Here is a 22182-nt window from a genome sequence, read left to right as displayed (position 1 = left end):
ACACATTAACAGGTTCTTAACGAGCTTGTTGGCGCCTTAACGAGGCTGTTGGCGCCCCGGACGATGACAGATAGTTATAAGGATGAGGGATGAGGCAATCTACACTTCTTGGCTCGGGAGTAGAATGACAGCCAGATATGTTGGCTGTTGCTTGAACCTTTTACTCCCTACACCCGCTTCTCCTCACGCCATCTGTTCTTCTCTCACTCGTAGATCTTATATATCCTCACTCACTGTAAGTTTCTCTCTCATTCTCACAATACGTCAATATTCATGTACGTCAATGATGATTCAATCGCCTCAAGACATAGAGAACAAACTGAAGTAAACCATTAATTTCCTTCACAGGTGCGAGGTTAACCAGGCTGTTACGGAAAGGTGGTACTACCCAAGGCAAAATTTCAACAGCTTGGTAGATCAAACGACGATTGACCGGAGGTGTGAGGAAAGAACTGGGACGAACACCCTGAAGCAAATGACAGGTATAGTCACTTGCAAATTCTCCACGCCTGAGACTCTTGCTGGAACGAATCTCCGAAGTGCTTGTGTACCCATACATGGCCATGTACGATTTCACTTGGATTCGCTGCAGTACCGAAAAAGAAGCGTAAAGAAACTTCATCCCGTGACTGTACATCAGCTAGTGTCATTGCATCACTGTGACAAGCGTGTCACTGCAAGTGTACGACCTCTCTGATAAGCATGTCATCACCAAGGTAGCTACGACCTCTACAGCTCCGCACGGCCCCTATAAAGTGAGGCAGTGAAGGCCCCAGACTGCAGCAACAAGTGTGGGGTGTCACCTGTGGCACACCTGGGTCTAGCTAGACATGGGAGCCCTGCCAAGCACAGCTTGCCCATCTCCAAGTGGCTCACCGACATGTCACCCAAGAACGCTTTGTGTTCCCCCGTCACCCTCCCTGACCTCTCTACCGCTCAGTATTTCTCGCTTTCATCATCTTGTAGTAAACCATTGAACCAAATTAGCACCGTGTAAAGCCCATCGTTTACGGAGACACTCACAAGTACAGGAAATGGCGGTTTACGGAGGCCATTCTGCAGTTACCACCAAGCTCTCAGGGGGGGGGGGGGAATACCTCCTCCACCACACACACTATAAACACCCCAGCCTGGTCGTATGCTTAATATTAACCCATTTGTCGTGCTTTGTAATCACACGGCGGAGTTACAAAAACCTACAAAAGGCTACAAAAGGCTATCAGGTGGTCGAGTGAACAGATGGCGACGTGGTGGTGTTTTTTTCCTCTAAGTCATGCGAGGCTCACTGAACACACGGGTCCAATGTTACAGTGAACACACACACACACACACTACACGCCGTTATTCCACTCACACCGTTCTTTACTCTTATCAATTAATCAGCGGTTCAAAAATAACACCACAAAACGCTCAACCGCAAGAGGTAATAAGAGCGATAAAACCCATCATTCAACTGTAACTTATCATCTTTTAATCGCCAGTCTCTTAACTCCATCTGTGTGTGTGTGTGTGTGTGTGTGTGCAGTTGCCTCGGTTCATCATGATTCCATCTGCACACTCCTGTAATTTGCAATGCATCCAATAATATGACATGCAATTTATCCCCCCCCCCCCGTACCCACAATCTAGCTACCCCAAGACCACATTGTGCCTTCTCATAGTTTTGCTCTCCTTGGAAATACATAAACCAATCGCCTGAAACCTGTCGCTATTTTTAAACACTATAATTACCCCTTGCTGCTTATTTCCGGCTAGCGTGTGTGTGTGTGACCAGTGCGGGCTGATCCAGTAAATTCAACCGTTGGGCTAACAATGATGTCACTGCGCTGGGTTATGATGTCACTGGGCTAACAATGATGTCACTCTGCCTTCCTTGGTGTAATGTTTGTCTGGTATTACATATCAGCCGAGGTATTAACTCTCCCTTTATACTGTACGTTTGTTATCAGTATTATATTTACATAACCTTTACCAGTCTAGGACTCATTAGGTTTCCTTGTATAATACGACAGTAGGTACTTTCTCTCTTGAAGACGATGGTTTAACCCTTTGAAGATGGTGATTTAACCCGCTGAAGACGATGGTTTAACCCTTTTGATACACTAAAATGTTACCATAAGGTTTAATTTATCAGGGTCATGATAGTATTGACAGTGTGATGGGGGCAAGACGAATCTAAACCCCACCCCATCCACCCCAACCACTAGTAACCAACCCCACCCCACCCACCAACCCACATCCAGACTACTCAACATGCAGTCACCATAACCCAATACACACACACACCACCCACTACTACTACTTTGCTGTCACTTGGAATCGAGTATGACGATCATCCAGCTATGAGACAATGATATGAGTTATACAGGATGTCACCCAGGTTAATGAGTTTTAAGGTGTAAATGGGCAGCAATACAGGACCGGTAGGGTCGTTCACAGATGTTCCACATGTGGAGGGCTACATCTAGTGCGGGAGGGGCGGCGGCAGCGTCTTTCTGGCGTTGGCACTTGTCTGCCTCGATTTGTAGTCGGATTAACACGAAAGTATCGCCACCTTCTTGTATGATGCTCCTCCAAGCGTTACGGTGTGGAGTAATCGTCTCCCAGGCGAGGGGATCAATTTGACACTCTTTCAGGTTCGTCTTAAGACGACTAACAAACACACACACAATGCCACCCCCCATCCCATGACAACTGATGATGCTTTCAACACACTGAGCTAACGAGCACTATTTATTGCCGCCCTGACAAAGTGGCTTTCTACCTCCTCACCGACACTTGTGCATCATGCTGCCAAGACCCATGATATACCTGACACCCGCTGCTCATGGGTGTATCTATATCAATCTAGTGGCAGGAAGATAGTGCTACACATTGTCTACAGAGTAAATCTATGCCAATATGTGTCAATAACCAACACTGTATCGCTTTAAACTGAATAAATTTATATAATCCAGAATAAATCTATAATCCACCGAGTAAATTTATATAATCCACCGAATAGATTTATATAATCCACCGAATAAATCTATATAATCCACCGAATTCTATATAATCCACCGAATAATTCTATATAATCCACCGAATAAATCTAATTTAGTCAATGCCACAACAATTGTGACCAAGTCCCAGGTTGCTGATCTGATTTTCTGCCTCGTTTACACACAATTTCAGGGTTTCAATTGTTTCTCTTTGACAACACAACATACATATATTGTTTCTCACCATTGATGTTTCTTTTTAATTTTTGTATTTATCTACGATCCTTTATTATTATTATCATCTTCATTACATTATACAGTACTGTATTATAATTTAATTTAATATATTTGTTTTATTATTATTGCCCAGTATTATTATTATATTTTCGCCCCCAGGTCCTGATGTGGGTCATTGACCTGTACCCTGGTGGGCTAATCCCGTAAAAAGAAAATTGCCACTAACTCAACTCATGTAAAAATAACAGTTCAATAACCATGTAGTTTTAACCTAAGAAAGTATGCGTAACCCAACATAAATAACCTTGTGTCATATTCAACAGGATAAACGTGATTTAACTCCACCAGCGTCAATAAACTTTCCATCATTTCCCAGCTATTAAATCCAAATAGCCCATCACCGTCAATAGCCTATCCTGGTGTGTGTGTGTGATCTTCAACATGATCGATGAACCAGCACCGCCGCCCAGCTATTTTCTGATTTACCGTCGCTCAATTTCTATTTCTGTTCTGCCATCCATGACGAGAAGATGAGTCTGGTCTATATCCCGTGTGTCAATTTAGATGATGCACTTAGTAAAATTGACATGCGGGTTAAAGGCTCTTCAAATTGCGTCTCAAGAGTCATTTGTTTGGCGCTGGTTGAGTGAGGAGACAGACACGACGGCGAAGCGAGAAATAGAGAGAAATAAGAAAAATAAGAGAAATGATGAAAAATAAAGAACTTGATCCTGGCAAGAGTTATAAAAGGAAAAAAAAATTAAAGTCCGACGAAAGTATTAGAAGTTATATCGGTAAAAATTCCTTAAAAATAATTCCCATACTAGTTGTAATCCTCGTAAGGTTCGCTCGCCAGCATTCAGTCCTTCCACCAAACATCCCTGAGGCAAGAGACTGCGTGTGTGTATGTGGAGGAGGGGGTGGGGGGAATTATTGTCTATTAACAAATGTCGTCATCTGCAAATAGCTTCATGTTATATTACGTAATAGCTTACCATTACTGGGGTCATCATCAGCAGAACATTGGTAAAGTGGTTGTGTGGTTGTGTTTACAGTTAAGCCAATGGACATAGCCCCCCCCCCCCGATCTCCCCCCTGCCTAATTGAAAACTTTTAGATCCGCCGTAAATATAAACCACCTATGCGCATTTACGTCAATATTTCTCAACACCAGGTGAGTATTACCATCGCCACTGGCTTCATGATTATTAATATCCAATTTTCAACCTACTGATTTGAAGGAAAGTGTAACGGCACAAATTAAAGGGTGCTACGCTTATTGCCTATCAATTTCACAACACGTACCGTTATCATTGTTCCTGGCGTCTGGGGCCCTTCGAGTTTTCAATGTAAATAGAATGTGCATTATATACACACTATCAAGTCCTTCTAACGTGGGAGGGTAAAGGTGCAGTAGATACACACACACTACCATATATGGCATAGAGTTTTTTTTAAGGAATTTTTAATGACTCAATCCACTTAACGCAGAAAAAGTTCCTCCGGTATAAGGGAAAGTTTGAACTACACTATACCGGTAATTTTTTTAATAATATTGAATTAAAACTAACATAGGGGTGAAAAATTCCGTCAATGAACCGTGAATAATATGGTAGGGCTTCTATGTCAAGCTATTACTAGTTGTTGTTGTTTTTTTTAGACCTATGGGGTAATTTCTGGGGGTTTGGAACTTGAGTGGAAGGAAAACGTTGTAGTGTCAAGAACGAAGGACATTACTGATCCATAGTCATACTGTATACTACCAGCGTCTCTACAGAGCTCCTAAAACAGAATTGTGGCTACATTTATATAGAGAACTCTGTGTCTTACTCCTGTCCGGTGCTAAGAGGCAGCTGAGTGGGTATACAGCGCTCGCCTGCTGTTTAGGGTCACAGGTACGCGTTCACAGCATTCTCAGTTCACCATGATGCGAGTAGGTACCTGACGTTACAGTTGGGGGGAGTGCAAGCGGTCAACTGCAGTGCCGGACACGTTATAGAGAATGTATTTGAGTGAAGTGTCAGTATAAGTTTTAGACGTTTATTTGTACTTAAGCTTACTGCAAGTCAGTCAGCTTAGAGCATTATTAAATATTGAATAAAATCGTCATACAAGGTCATGCTGGATCATCAGATACGGAGATAGTCTAGGCAATCATATGATAGTAAACAGTATGTCGATTTAACTTAACATAAGCCCAAGAAACCTCCTAAGAGCTTAATTTCTATCATCATTTACAAAGATTATCCATCGTGAACCTAGACCCTGATACACACAAACTAGTGCACGGTCACTGCACACACACACACACACACACACACACGTTCACAGGAACAAACAGTTGCAGCTTCACCTTCCCGCTGTGTGATGTTGCCGTGAATGGATGGATGGACGGCTGCTGGCCTGCCCTTGGAGAACGTTTACCGTTCAGGCCTGCCAACATGCTCTCCTAAACTCCATCTATCAATCTAAATCCTCCCTGGCATTATACTCATTGAATAAATTATGGCTGCTATCTAAACACGATAATTTCCCATCACCGTGGCGTGGAATATTAAGCGTTGGAAAGCGTAAGTGAAGGAAATGACTAGCTGGCAGCCTGTGTATGGGGATGAGGAGGGGACCCACCTTCACCCCCCCCTCCCCATTACCCAGGTGCCTGAGGTAGGACGACTACCCACTTCACACCTCGTCCTCAACAACTTCATTATCGCCGCAGCGGGTTGCCCTCAGAGTCTAAATGCTTTCATAACACTTCAGCGCGGTAGGAAAATAGTTCAGATGAAGCATCACATGAGTTGTGAGGTGTACTAGGCTGTGATCAGTACCACCCAGCATGAGGAACGTCTCACCTAACGCACACAATCCCTAGAGAAAATATCTCAACACTCCAGAAGGAAGTTATTTGTACCCAGAAAACGTTGGTCGGTACGGTGAAGGGAACTGAACATTTCTGGGTTATCTATTTAAGCTACTGTATATTACTAGACCATCTTATAACTCAGCCACCAGCAATACAATTATACGATACTCAAACTTATTATCTCTAGATGCTTACAAAAACGATACTAATACAGACATACAAAAATATATTATCTTGGGTAAATCTAACCCAGTAATAAGGTAACATTCGACAAAAATAACAAATGTGGATTAATCACATTTGCGTGATTTTTGTTTTGGGTGAAAATTTCGGTAAAGAAAGGAAAGGAAAGAACCATTGTAACCGCGTACATAGAGAGAGAGAACAAGGTCGGATGTTCGCGTGTATACCCACCACTATATCCTCTCCCTTAACTCTTATTCTATCCAAGATCTTTTCCACTAAACGGTCGGTCTTAAGCTTCAGCCAGTCAAGAAGGTGACTCACAAAAACGCAGTGGTGCAAAAAAAAAGCTTGAATGGCGCGGCTACATCAACTGCATGAGTCAGAGGTCGAAGCCACACACATCGAGACGCGGCTCGTGGGCTGCCTGGCTGAACGGAATTCCTACCGTGTCTTGGGCAGCGACGTTGCCAAACCTTACTCGTTTTATTTACCATTTTCGTTTACCAGGAAATGAATTACTTTTGTACATGTTTTTCCATCTGAAATTACTTAGATATATATACATTATTAATATGTATGCTCTCTTAAAATATTGTATAACTCAAGAGAAAATATAAGACACTAATGTGAATCGTTCACCAATTTCACACTTCAGGGTAGAGCGATCTGAGTTCATTCACAAGCCCCTCTTTAAAACGCTGAAATCCCTCCTTAATTTCAGTTTTCCCAAGTTTTACACAACCCAGGACTATTAAACCACCATAGGGTCTTTAAATATTGAAACGCAATACACGTCAACAACCAAATTCACTCATTATTTATAAGGCAAAACAAATAAATTTATGGGAGCGATTTGTAGGTTAGAACATGCTCGTCTAAACTACAACACTTTTTTTAAGCCTCGTAAAAACTTGCTTTTAAATCTATGTATCACTAGCAGTAATAATAAAAGCTCCATCATGCAGACACGTTAAGTTAATGCACACCCAGCGCCCCCTGCACCCCACCCCACCCATTGCTCCTATCAACACATGCTAAAGTCCGTCCACCTGTCCATTCATGCCCAAAATAACTCAAGGGCCGAGTTCCACAGTGTACCAACTATGGTGCACGGTGGACAGGTTATAAAATCAGGTAGGGCGTTATCAGTGATGGTTATCTGGGCATGTTTATGATGCGCAAGGGCGTAAAGAGAAGGAGGGACAGGTTAGGTTAGGCTACCATTGTACGCTGGCTGGGTCCTGGCCACCACCACCTCCTTCATTACTATCCTCCCGCAGGCCACAGTCAGGAGGCTGCTGTGTCGCTGGAGCCTTAAGCTTGTGTTAAATCTACTGTGGAGTGAAGAGAATACGGTACACCAATACCTACTAGTACTAAGGATAAAAATGAAAGCTGGGTTAACCTGCTGCTACTACCACCTCTACTACTACAAACTTTACACAGGACTAATGATGTAGAGATCTATTAGGTATGGCAGTGTAGTTAGCTAACCCTAAACACTTATCACTCACTGTAACCTCCATGCATACACACAGCTCTTAACTCCCAACCCAAAAACAGAACTGACCATTACAATACCCAACATGTAGACTACCCCATATGTTTACACCTCTGGTTAACAATGAATGACTAGGTTTGTTATGTGTTAATTATATTGGTACTGTAGTAATTATATACAGAGTTCAGGTGATGTTTTACTATTCAAATTATTAATTAACCCTTTGAGTACATTGGATCACCCAGGTAAGATAGCTTAACCCCTTGAGTACATTGGATCACCCAGGTAAGATAGCCTAACCCCTTGAGTACATTGGATCACCCAGGTAAGGTAGCTTAACCCCTTGAGTACATTGGATCACCCGGGTAAGATAGCTTAACCCCTTGAGTACATTGGATTACCCAGGTAAGCTAGCTTAACCCCTTGAGTACATTGGATCACCCGGGTAAGATAGCCTAACCCCTTGAGTACATTGGATGACCCAGGTAAGATAGATTAACCCCTTGAGTACATTGGATCACCCAGGTAAGATAGCTTAACCCCTTGAGTACATTGGATCACCCAGGTAAGCTAGCCTAACCCCTTGAGTATATGGGATCACCCAGGTAAGATAGATTAACCCCTTGAGTACATTGGATCACCCGGGTAAGATAGCCTAACCCCTTGAGTACTGAAAACTTAACCCCTTGAATACAATTTACTTATTCCCTTAGAGTTAAATGCCATTGTACTCTGAGGGCTAAGTCAACGTACTCAAAGGCTCAACACACCTTAAATTCTACCGTAAAGACGTGTTAATTACCTGAGTGTACAAGTTTTCACCTCCAGCAAATACTGATCCATCCATTAACCATCCGAATTCCTGTATCCAATATCCTCCCCACACGTGTTGTTACGGTACAAGATTGTTATGTAAGCGGTCTTATGAGATAATTGGTTCGGTTACGATTTTAATTAACTTTACACAACCTCGAGCACTGTATTATGAAATTAGGGGGTAAGACTATTATATATTTAGTTCTCAGATATAAACCATTATTATTATTTCTAGCTATTACTATTTTTTACTATTATCAATGTCTCATGGGTTCTAGATGACCCATGGCTCTAGGTGTACTATGGGTTCTCATATTCCATGGTTCTAGACAATACTCGCCCCCGTCCCCCACATCCGGGTCCCACATCCTCCTCCTTCAGATCAACGCCTGGAGGAAGCGGAAATGTGACATCAGTTAGTGGACGATAATGATCTGGGCCGAGTGATACACAATACTGATCACTAACCCTCACCTCCCTCTCCCCTTACTCCCCTCTCTTACTCCCAACGCCTTCACTTCATCGCCATCTCCCCACATCTCCCCCTAACTCCTTCACACTTCCTCCCCAATACTCTCCCCTCATTACCTCTTTCTTCCTCCACTCTCTCCTCTCTACCCACCCCCCTCTCTATCCCCTCTCTACATCCAGCCCACCCCCACCCCCCCTTCTTCCACACCCCCCTCCCCACCCCCAGCAGGAAACGGAGCACGCGGGGGCGGCTTCCTATAGTGTCTCCTCTTACCAGATAACTTAAAGGGTTCTCAGAAACTTAAGTCGTTTGGGGTCATGTCAGGGATGTGTATGTGTGTGTGTGTGTGTGTGTGTGTGTGTGTGTGTAAATGAATACCACAGAATCCCTACACTTCCGTTTCTGGACATATTATGTACTTTAGTGTAAATATATGTGTGTGTAGTGAGAGTGACAAGTGCATGGTAAGTTGTGTGAGGCGGTGGTGGAGGTTGAGGCATCAGGCAAGAACGTAGTAGCCCCACACACACACCAGCTGGCATGGACCACGTGGCTCACCGGAACACACACACACGTAAACAAACCTCACAGCCCCTCCCAGAAATAGCGGGGCCAACCAACTAGCTCAACACCCTCCTGAGTTACGGCCACCCTCCTGAGTTGTGAGGGCCACCCGCGCTGTGTGTGTGTGTGTGTGTGTGAGGCACATCCACCCAAACAGTGTGTGTGTGTGTGTGTGTGTGTGAGGCAACCCCACCCAGCTGTATGAGAGTGAGTCACATCCACCCAAACAGTGTGTGTGTGTGTGTGTGAGCCAATCCCACCTAAGCTGTGTGTGAATCAAGCAAACCAACCTGCGCCGTGTGTGTGTGGCATCATCACCCAGATAATGGTTTAGTGGGACAGTTGTATCACCACCCTTACACACCTGATGCCGAGCGATCACCTGTTCTCGATCAGCTGATATGGTGTAAACACGTGGGTCGTCCCCTTCAACACTGTTTAAATGCTGACTGACTGACTGACTGACGAACTGATTGACTGACTCGATTACTCACTCACATCAGCATTACCACACATCTTCTAGTTGACGTATACGAAAATAATGTCTACTGGTATATAATAAAAATGGGTTTCCCAGATACGCCCACAAAACAGACTATAAGACAATAAACTGTTACAAATTATATAAGTAGAGACGTCAAAATAAAAACAGTCATATAAATGTACCTCCTTACAAACATATTATCTCTCTCTCTCTCTCTCTCTCTCTCTCTCTCTCTCTCTCTCCTATATCCCCCCACAAACTTCCTCTAAACTTTCTACACTGTTTCTCTCCAAACCTTCTCTTTCAATTCCCCCTTTATACTCCGCCTGGGAGTCTCCACGTCTCACTCACTCTCCCTTCTTCTACACCTCCCCCGCCCCCCCTCCACGCGGCGTACACAGTGGGGACCACCCAAGTGGCGGGCCCGAGGGAGCGTGGCCTCCACCCTGCCAACCCTCCACATGGCACTGGCGGCAACACAGTGCCAACCCTCCACACCGCCACCGCCACACGCAGGGCAAGAATGTGTGTGTGTGTGTGTGTGTGTGTGTGTGTGTGTGTGTGTGTGTGTGTGTGTAAGAGAGGGGGAGGGATGGGTGATGGTAAGATTGTGGTGGTCAAATGAGGAGGGGTAAGGGAGGTGGGGTGTACAAAAGGGTGAGAGAGTAGGGGGAAGAGGGGTGGAGGTGGTGGAAGGAAGGAGTGAGGGAGTTTAAGGAGGTGAGGAGAGCAAGAGTCGTTAGATGAACAACAAAACGAAAGACGGCAGATAAAACAGAGGAAGGTGAGGAGGTGAATAAACGGGAAATAACAAGCAGCAGCCAAGAAGGCCAAGAGTGACGTGATGGAGGTGGGGAGAGTGGGAGGAGGTGGGGTGGGGGAGGAGGTGGGGCGGGGGAGGAGGTGGGGAGAGTGGGAGGAGGGCTAGGGAGGAAGTAGGGTGGGAGGAGAGGTTTAGGGAGGGATGGGAGGTGGGGTGTGACGTGATCAGGTGTGGGGAGGTAGGATTACCCTGGACCCTGACACACACTGTTTATCTCAACACTGTCCAAACTGAGGCAGACTATCGCAGACCACAATGTTTAACTCGACTATGTAGGTGAAATAGATACATTGCTATACCATTATTATCCAACTGCAGCAGACGGTCCAGTACTACATTATATTATGAGTATTTTTATCTGATTAGACTATGTTATAATATTCAACAGAGGCAGAGGCAGACAGTGTCAAGGGTTAATGTGCCACGACAGTACACTATGTTGACGTTTGTGTGTTGGCTCTACACCAAGTGGGAGGTGAGTACCCTATTGCCACCACTATTACTACAACTAATAATAACGACAATAATAGAGAAAAAACTAAATAAAATAATAGACATAACAAACAACAATAAACGTATGAGAATAATAACAACAAAACAACCATAATATCAATAACAAAACAACAACAGCAATAATAATAATGTTGACGGCGACATATTTCCGGCTGTGAACTACAAAGATTTTTGCTGAAGGATCTCGCCTAACCGCAGTAAGTTTGTGCTGTTTACATGATCGTCTTGCCTACAGTTATTCTATACTCTTACCCCCCCCTCCCCCCCCACAACACTCCCGACAACAGTGACTACTACGCTACCACTCACCCACTACCTGCTAGGCTACCACCTACACGCTAGGCTACCACTACCACCAGGTTACACCACCTTCAGGCTACCACACACTGGGGTTACACTACTCGCTAGGCTACCACTCATTGGGCCACACCACTGCCAGGGCTACCACTCACTGGCACACTCACTGGGCTACCTACCTACTGGGCTACCACCACTCACTCTACTGCTAGGCTACCACCACTGGGTTACACCACTACTCACTACCACTCACACCACTAGCTACCACCACTGGGTTACACCACCACACCACCACGGGGTTACACCACTAGGCTACCACTCACTGTTACACTACTCACAGGCTACCACTCACTGGGTTACCACCACTCACCACTAGGCTACCACCACTGGGTTACACTCACCAGGCTACCACCACTGGGTTACACCACTCACTAGGCTACCACTCACTGGGTTACACCACTCACCAGGCTACCACTCACTGGGTTACACCACTCACTAGGCTACCAACTACTGGAGATACAACTCACTAGGACACATCTTGGTGAGGAGAACAGTGGGTCACCAGGCAACTCCAACACACGTCTCCGTCACCAGGCACCCTGACCCTTACTCCAAAGTACCACAACCCTCACCTGTACCACCTCATTAACCTCCTGACCCCCACCACCCCCACCTCCAGTACCACAACCCTCACCACCACCTCATTAACCTGCATACCACCACCCTGACCCCTTACCACCCCCTCCAAAGTACCAACCCTCACCTGCCCACCTCATTAACCTGCACCACCACCTCTGACCCCTTACCACCACCCCTCCAAAGTACCACAACCTCTGTACCACCTGCAATACCACCACCTCTGACCTTACCACCCCCTCCAAAGTACCACAACCTCACCTGTACCACCTCATTAACCTGAAATACCACCACCTCTGACCCTTACCACCAAAGTACCACAACCTCACCTGGACCCACCTCATTAACCTGCAATACCACCACCTCTGACCCCTACCACCCACCTCCAGTACACAACCTCACCTGTACCACCCATTAACCTACCAACTCTGACCCCTTACCAGCCCCCAGTACCACAACCCTCACCTGATCCACCTCATTAACCTGAAATACCACCACCTCTGACCCTTACCACCCTCCAAAGTACCACAACCCCACCTGTACCACCTCATTAACCTGCAATACCACCACCCTGACCCCTTACCACCCCCCCTCCAAAGTACCACAACCTTCACCTGTACCACCTCATTAACCTGCAATACCAACACCCAAAGAAAAAAACCAAATACATATCTCATTTAATACTTGCTGACTCACCACCTCTTCACCACTCCCCTTCCTGCCATTAGGAGTTCCCATCACCAACACTTCTCCTCCATCACCATCACCACAAACTCATCACTGTTAACCTTACAATACCATGACATTTTCACCATCATTATCACCAACACTCCGTCAGCAGCGCCCCCACAATACTTTCTCACAGCCAGAAATAGTTACCAGCGACTCTATCTACTGCGGTAACGATCAACAAAAACATAACAAGTTAATCGTGACTTAACTACCACAAATGAGGATAATAACCAACACACACACACACACACCCGCCATGTTAGGCTACTCATTAATGGGTAACGTCTCCAGCCATTAGACTACAAAATATCCGGTAATTTATGTTAAGAGTCAAAATCAGCTGAGCGTGAAGGCAATCCCCTCACACACAAGCACAACATGTAACTCAAATCATCAAAGGACAACTCGGGGAAGACGTCGTTTTTGTCAGCCAACAAGAGAGAGCCGCTCACCAATTAGTTCGCCAGACCGTTACTATACCGAGAGGCAACCGTCGCCACAACAGGCCAATCACCGCGACGTTTAAACCACCAATTAGCGTGAATAATGGTCCTGCAAGTGTGCTTTAATCCCAGTAGTAGTATCCCTTACCCAACCACCTCCTCCCTGCCTCACACACACACACACAGACAAAAACTGATCTCCGGGGAACCTCGACAAGGACACGAAAGCCAATGTTTACATCGGTTTGTTTACATCCAGAGACGATTAGTAACGGTCAGCAAGAATGAACGGGATCACAAATCAGTACCAAAATACACCCCGGCCTTCATTCAACAGCATCCTCATGATATGCTTAGTACAGAGTAAATCATCAGGTGCATCCCCACTCGATTGCTGTCTTTAAACATTTAACCACAACGCCGCTATATTGTTTGTAAGAGTTAATAGTACAGGTTCTACGATCATTTTTTCTGCTAATGGAGAATCGTTCCTTCTTTCGTTTTATGAACCCACAACAGTAACACAAGTCACCTGCTCCATGCTTGCTTTTTGTGGTCTGTGCTGTGTAAAGGCTCCATTCACCTCATAACACAACCTGTCTAGAGTTACAATACTGAAATCACGTTCACTCACCAATATGAAAATACGACTCATAGTCATAGAACATCAGAAGTCTTGTAAAGAGAATAGTCAATGTACAGCACAGACAAGAGCCTCTTTCCAAGCCTAAGACTCCCAGCCACTGGAACAAGTCTTCTAAGTGATGGTCTACCCACATATGGCAATGTAGCGTCTCATTGGAATTTGGTACATTTTCCAATACCGGTGAAAGGATCTTTTGGTCGTAACTGGACAACTAATGTCTAGACCAGTCCCAGGACCAACTTGGAATAAATTACAACCTACCGTAATCTTGACACAGCTGGCGTCTCTACCGGCTGCCTAGGTAATCTAAATGCTGGATGGACGTTTCACCCGCCAGATGTTCAAGCCTAGTGAGGGTAAAGCCGACAGGCCGAAAACCTTAGGCTAAAAAGGTGCGGATATGAAACGTCAAACATCTTGAGCGACGAGGAGAGAAAAGGCTTACCTTCGACCCATAATCTCTGTACATCTGTGAGTAGGGTGGCGCTCTTGAGGCCGACGCAGAAGGTGGCAAGCACGAGGAGGGCGACAAAGAGCACCTTGCCCGCGTGTCTCTGGCAGAACACCCCGAGTTGCAGCAGCTGCACCTGCAGTTTGGTCCGTACCCATAGTGCTGCCCGACTCCCCGTCGCCCGACCCTGCAACACCACAAACACTGTTATAACATCAGCAACTAAAGAGGTGTGAGACACTTGATGGTGTCCCTTGGCTCCGAGTATTAATGAGGAAGAAAAATACCATATTATTTTTTTATGTAGGAGTGAGTCTCTTAATCATATTATTTACCAACACATAATTAACGTAGATAACTAAGGAATAAGAATGATACATTAGAGTAATAAACATCAAGTCTATAAAACATCAAGTACTCAACACACAAAACCCTAGTCATTGGGTCTTGCCTCCCCACCACCACTGTCAGAATACTAACCCACCACAAGGAGAGAGATTCGTGTCAATCTCCCTTTACCCCCCTCCCTCCCTACCCTCTCCCTCTGTCGTAGTCGTAAGCCGTGTATCAAAAGGGAGCCTTACACCACCCAGACGCCCGAGAACATTATAAATACTTCAGGGAGTTGAAAAGAAAGGTGGTGTGTGTGTGTTGCGGAGATCAAGAGAAGCGCTCACTTAGGAGTTCTTCAGATTGTAATGGTAATTAATTGTGCCACCCACCAACTCACCCAGTCGCCCACCCACCCACCCACCCTCTCTCTGTTATTCCACCGCCCCTCTCATCTTCACTACCCATCTCCTACACCACAAGCTAACACTATTCATCTCACTTCTTCCCTCCCCTTCCTCCCTCCCCCTCTATCAGCCATACCACTCCCTCCTATCAACTCTTTTCCATCACACTACCTCTACCCGTCACATCTTTCTCTCTCACCCCTCCTGGGAAATACAGAAAGATAAAACTATTCTCTCCCGGGGCCGTCTCTTCTCCCCCCCTGTCCCTTCCCGTCCCATCTCTCCCCTGAAGTCACCTAAACTAAGATCTTCCCCCTGTCCTTCCGTTCCATCTCCCTGACACTCAGCTTAAGTAAGATCCCCCTTCTCCGTTCCACCCCCATCACGTCACCTAAACCAAGATCCTTCCCGCCACATCCCTACCAATCCCATCTCTCCAACGCGACCTCCTCCTCCCCCCCACTACCCCAAGAACGACAGAGAGAGAGAGAGAGAGAGAGAGAGAGGATGGTTCGGGCCGTAACGAGAGCGCCACCACCCAGAGCGCTGCGTCGTAAACGTAATGAGATGCAAGACGTACTGCTACTCAGGTCGGAAGATGTTGACAGTCCTCACGATATACTGCTGGTGGTGAGTCTCATCCTCAAGGAGTCTACAAATAATGTTACTCTGCCAGGAGACTCACAACAGACCCATACCTCAGAATATAGTCTACAGTATTTCTCGAGTTAAAGTGCTGTGAAGTAGTGTTTCTCAGGTTAAGTGAAGTAGTGTTTCTCAAGTTAAAGTGCTGTGAAGTAGTGTTTCTCAGGTTAAGTGAAGTAGTGTTTCTCAAGTTAAAGTGCTGTGAAGTAGTGTTTCTCAGATTAAGTGAAGTAGTGTTTCTCAGGTTAATATAATGTGAAGTAGTGTTTCTCAGGTTAAGGTGCTGTCAAGTCGCGTTTCTCAAGCTAAAGTGTTGTGAAGTTGTGTTTTCTCAGGTAGAATGTATCTTAAGGTAAATACTGAACTAAACATTAAGGTAAATAATAGAAAAAAAAAAAGATCAGACAAAATAAATTCCCGGCAAAAAATGGAGAAAAAATATAAATAAAATACAATAATGCAAACAAATTAAGACACCGAATGCGTTAAACTGATTAAAAAACGCGTGAAAATTTATCCACGTCAGGTCAGTCTAGGGAGGGTGATATATATTAGGCTTAGTAAACGTGGTAAAAAAAAACATACACATAAATTAAGAGTTGCAGGTGTGTGTGTGTGTGTGTGTGTGTGTAATGGTCTAGGTTAGTGTAGGGTTAGGTTAGGTTAGTAGGGGTGTAGGTTACGTTAGTAGGGGTACCAGCTATATATCAACAAGAGTGAACACAGAATTTAAACCAAAATCAATCCCAGCAAACGACGTACAGTTACCGTTAATAGGTGTATGTATGTATGTATGTATGTATGTATGTATGTATGTATGTGTAGAGAGCCCAGTCGGAACAGAGAGCTATATCTGTGACCAAGCCAAGCCGGGGCCGCGTCACTCACCCCAACATTCATCTTCATTAGGAGAATTAAAATGCCACAAAGTTAATTTCAAAGCTAACAAAGAAAGAAATTACATTCTATTAGCTTGATAAGTATCTACCTCTGTCGGCGCCATTATTAACCGCAGCCGCCACAAGTACAAAGGTATGTTCTATTAGCAGTAATACGAGGCATTACATTACAGTCGAGATAAACGATACATTATTATTATTATTTATTATTATTACTATTATTACCACTATTATTATTACCACTATTATTATTATTGTTGTTGTTATTGTTTTTTTATTATTATTGTTATTATTATTATAAGGTATTAAAGAGAAGATAGCCCACGATACTATGGTAGAGACCCACGATACTATGGTAGAGACCCACGATACTATGGTGCAGAGACCCACGATACTATACTACACAGACCCACGCTACTATATTAGACCGACGATACTATATTACAGAGACCTACGACACTATGGTGCAGAGACCCACGACACTATAGAGACCCACGATCCTGTGGTGAGACCCACGATACTATGGTGAGACCCACGATTACTATACTATGGTGCAGAGACCACGATACTATGGTAGAGACCACGATACTATGGTAGAGACCCACGATACTATGGTAGAGACCCACGATACTATGGTGCAGAGACCCACGATACTATACTACACAGACCCACGCTACTATATTAGACCGACGATACTATATTACAGAGACCTACGACACTATGGTGCAGAGACCCACGACACTGTTACATAGACCCACGATCCTGTATTACAGAGACCCACGATACTATATTAGACCCACGATACTATATTACAGACCCACGATACTGTATTACAGAGACCCACGACACTGTTACATAGACCCACGATACTGTATTACAGAGACCCACGATACTATATTAGACCCACGATACTATATTACAGACCCACGATACTGTATTACAGAGACCCACGATATCCTATACTGTGCTAGCACCAACACATTTAAAATACAATTATCACAGGTAAATAATAAAAAATATTACATAATTACAAGATATTATAGATTACAGGTACACGATGGTAATATTACAAAGGTTACAAGACTACATTATAACATAGGAGGAAAGATGTGGAAATATTACTACACATTACTTGGCCCGTGAGTGTGTGTATGTGTGTGTGTATGTGTGTGTGTGTGTGTGTGTGTGTGTGTGTGTGTGTGTGTGTGTGTGTGGCAGCGTTAGTAAAGCCAGGAGCCAATCTCAACACAGCATCCAGAAATAAACCCTCTTAACATCATTTTATACTCGCCTGTGTTAATAAATAGCGTGATAAAAATAACCCAGACATAAACGGTTCAGGAATCTATCCAAAAATACATAACCTAATGAGGATGTGAGGATGAATGACCTTGAATTGAAGGGAAAAAATACACGTGTGTTTACTTTTCCGCCATCTTGCATTTTGGCGGGAAAAACGTTGGCGGGAAAACGTTCGAGGGAGTTGAGGAAATAATTACGTGTTTATCATTTATTATTTACCTACTTTACCATTTATTATATCATTTATTTATTACCTCTTCATCTGTTTATCTATTCATTTCTTTATTAATTTGTACTGATATCAAAGCGTTTATCATACAGTATCGATTTGATTTTCATTTATCGTTTACACTTTCATCATTTATTCATCAAACTAATCAACTCCCTGTATTTATTTGTTACTATGAAAGAAATACTCAGCTTGTCTAATAAGTTAAGCTATATTAAAATAACAATGGTGCTATGTACTTATTCAGTCAACACAACACACCTGTCAGCTTATCAGTCAACACAACACACCTGTCAGCTTATCAGTCAACACATATGACACCTCCCAGTCATTTAGTCAACACATATGACACTTCCACTCAACACCTAGAACACTCCTTGCTGCTGTTATGCCCAGGATGAACTAGGCGAGTGTACGTCAATACTGGGAAAAACATCCACACATACTTGGAGCTTCTAACGCGATAATGGAGAAATATTAATAATTCTACCCACTGGTGTTACATAAATGGACAAGATAGTTATGATGAGCAAGATAATGAGGGATATTGTGGTGTGGGATGCAAGGAGGAGGATAGAGAGGAGACGAGAGACAAGGAGAAGGGGGGAGACAGGGAGATAAGAGGGGAGACGAGAGACAGAGAGGTAAGAGGGGAGACGGGAGACAAAGAGGGAGTAAGGGAGGGAGGGGATGCAAAGACTGACACACACACACACACACACACACACACACACACACACACACACACACACACCACCATACCAACTTTGAGCCTCTGGTAATAATCATGAACCCATAACCAGCTTACTTCACTTAATGATTAAAAAACATATTAACACTGCAATGGGGGATAGTTGGGATGGGATAGGATAGGATAGGATAGGATAGGATAGGATAGGATAGATTCATAACAGACATAACCACAGCAACAAGCACCAGAGTCACCCAGTACCCGATTCGATTGTGATTCGCCAGGACACGTGAAGACTCGATCTGACTCTCGTTATGTACCCACTAAATCGCACCATTGACTCACCTCGACTCACCACAAGCTCACTGACTCATCCATATGCACCCGAACCCGCTAGAAACCCATCCCACTGTCCAGAACGAACCCCATGCTTCCTGATGTACCCACTTGACCCACTAAAACCCATGATAACCCACCCAATCCTACCAGAAACCCCCCCCCCCAGGATGGATGAAAAGAGAGGAGGAGGAAGAATAAGGTAGGGTTAGTTGAGGAGGACAGGGTGAGGGGGGCAGGAAGGAAGGTTAAGGGGATGTTGGTGGGGGAAGGAGGACCTGAAAGTGGGGAGAAGGGGGTGAGGGAGAAGGGGGAGATAAAGTGTGTTGGAGAGATTGAGTACCGCATCTCTACCCAGCATATCTTGGCAGAACTGACTTAAATAGCACCCCCTAAAAATACTTTTAAACGTATTCTCTCCACACACCCACACACACACACACACACACACACACACACACACACACACACACACACACCACCATACCAACTTTGAGCCTCTGGTAATAATCATGAACCCATAACCAGCTTACTTCACTTAATGATTAAAAAACATATTAACACTGCAATGGGGGATAGTTGGGATGGGATAGGATAGGATAGGATAGGATAGGATAGGATAGGATAGATTCATAACAGACATAACCACAGCAACAAGCACCAGAGTCACCCAGTACCCGATTCGATTGTGATTCGCCAGGACACGTGAAGACTCGATCTGACTCTCGTTATGTACCCACTAAATCGCACCATTGACTCACCTCGACTCACCACAAGCTCACTGACTCATCCATATGCACCCGAACCCGCTAGAAACCCATCCCACTGTCCAGAACGAACCCCATGCTTCCTGATGTACCCACTTGACCCACTAAAACCCATGATAACCCACCCAATCCTACCAGAAACCCCCCCCCCCAACCCATCAAGTCAACCCAACCCACCGTCCGTAAAACCAAACCCACCCAACTCGACCCACGAAAAACCCACCACCACGACCCACACCGACCCGAGCGAGACCCTGCAGAAAACCCACTCGATCGCCAAATTTATGGATCCGTTCCCCGGGGAAGAGGATGTTGCCACCTTCCTCCTCCTCCTCCTCCTATCACCACTGTAAACAAGGGTGACGGCGAGACATGAGTACACACACACACACACACACACACACACACACACACACACACACACACACACAGGACCTTTATGGCATCGACCGCCGACGGGGAGGATGATGGCCCGTGCCTGGGTGGTGGTGACGAGGGGAGAGAGAGAGAGAGAGCCCATGTGTTCGACCCGTAAACAAATCGATCCTCGTTTCCGTAACTCCTAATGTACGTACACGGTCTATAGCCCTAGACATTATATATATATATTATAAAACTATAGTGAGTCCTGGACAGACATTCACTCATATATATATAATCTTTACAATCACCAAATATAAAAAAAGACTAAAGTAACAATCTGGTTTTGTCTTCTCCATTCTACCTAACTCTTCAACCTCTACTTTTCTACCTACCTTACTACCGCCGTTCCTCTCACTACTATAGTTCCTCTCTTTTCTACCTATCACTACCGCCGTTCCTCTCTCCTCTACCTACCTCACGGCGTTCCTCTACCACACTACCGCCGTTCCTCTACTTTTCTACCTACCTCACTACCGCCGTTCCTCTACTCTCTTCACCTACCTCACTACCGCCGTTCCTCTACTTTTCTACTTACCCCCTACCACCGTTCATTTACTTTTCTACCTACCTCCACTACAACCGTTCGTAGCCTTTCTACCTCACTACAGCCGTTCATGTACTTTTCACCTCACTACAACCGTTCACCTACTTTTCTACCTAGCTCACTAAAGCCGTTCCTCTACTTTTCTACCTACCTCACTACCGCCGTTCCTCCACTCACTGCCGTTCCTCTACTTTTCTCCTACCTCACTACCGCCGTTCATCTACTCTACCTACCTCCTACCGCCGTTCATCTACTTTTCTACCTACCTCTACACTAGTTCATCTCTTTTCTACCTACCTCTCCCCATGTTCCTCTACCTCACCCGCGTTCATCTACTCTACCTACTCACTACTCGTTCCTCTACCAACTACGCGTTCCTCTACCTTTCACCTACCTCACTACCGCCGTTCCTCTACTCCTCTCCTACCTCCCCACGGCCGCCGTTCCTCTACCTCACTACCGCCGTTCCTCTACTCTTCTACCTACCTCACAACAGCCGTTCTCCTCTTCACCCTACCTCACACAGCCGTTCCTCTACTCTTCTACCTCTACAGCCGTTCCTCTACTCTACCTACCTCACTACAGCCGTTCCTCTCTTCTACCTACCTCACTACAGCCGTTCCTCTACTCTTCTTAACCTCACTACCGCCGTTCATCTACTACCTACCCCTCACTACAGCCGTTCCTCCTCTTCTACCTACCTCTCTACAGCCGTTCCTCTACCTTCTACCTACCTACTACCGTCGTTCATCTACTCTTCTACCTACCTCACTACCGCCGTTCATCTACTTTTCTACCTACCTCTCTACAGCCGTTCCTCTACTCTTCTACCTACCTCCTACAGCCGTTCCTCTCTCTTCTACCTACCTCACTACAGCCGTTCCTCTACTCTTCTACCTACCTCCTACAGGTTCTCTACTCTTCTACCTACCCTCCTACCGCCGTTCATCTACTCTTCTCTACC

At 45.0% G+C, this 22182-nt stretch overlaps 1 protein-coding gene across 1 annotated transcript in view; it reads right to left on the bottom strand.

Annotated features, from left to right (window-relative positions):
- The window catches only part of LOC121859739 (protein patched-like), a 124987-nt gene that overhangs the window by 97165 nt on the left and 5640 nt on the right, over window positions 1-22182 (bottom strand). Inside the window, 1 exon segment of the mRNA XM_042356700.1 lies at window positions 14640-14832. Within this exon segment, the coding sequence (XP_042212634.1) occupies window positions 14640-14832 (193 nt within the window).

Source organism: Homarus americanus, unplaced genomic scaffold (assembly GCF_018991925.1).
Source record: "Homarus americanus isolate GMGI-L3 unplaced genomic scaffold, GMGI_Hamer_2.0 scaffold2224, whole genome shotgun sequence".
NCBI lineage: Eukaryota > Metazoa > Arthropoda > Malacostraca > Decapoda > Nephropidae > Homarus > Homarus americanus.
Note: the sequence above shows the minus strand (reverse complement) of the source record. Positions and strands in the feature narration are given on the sequence as shown.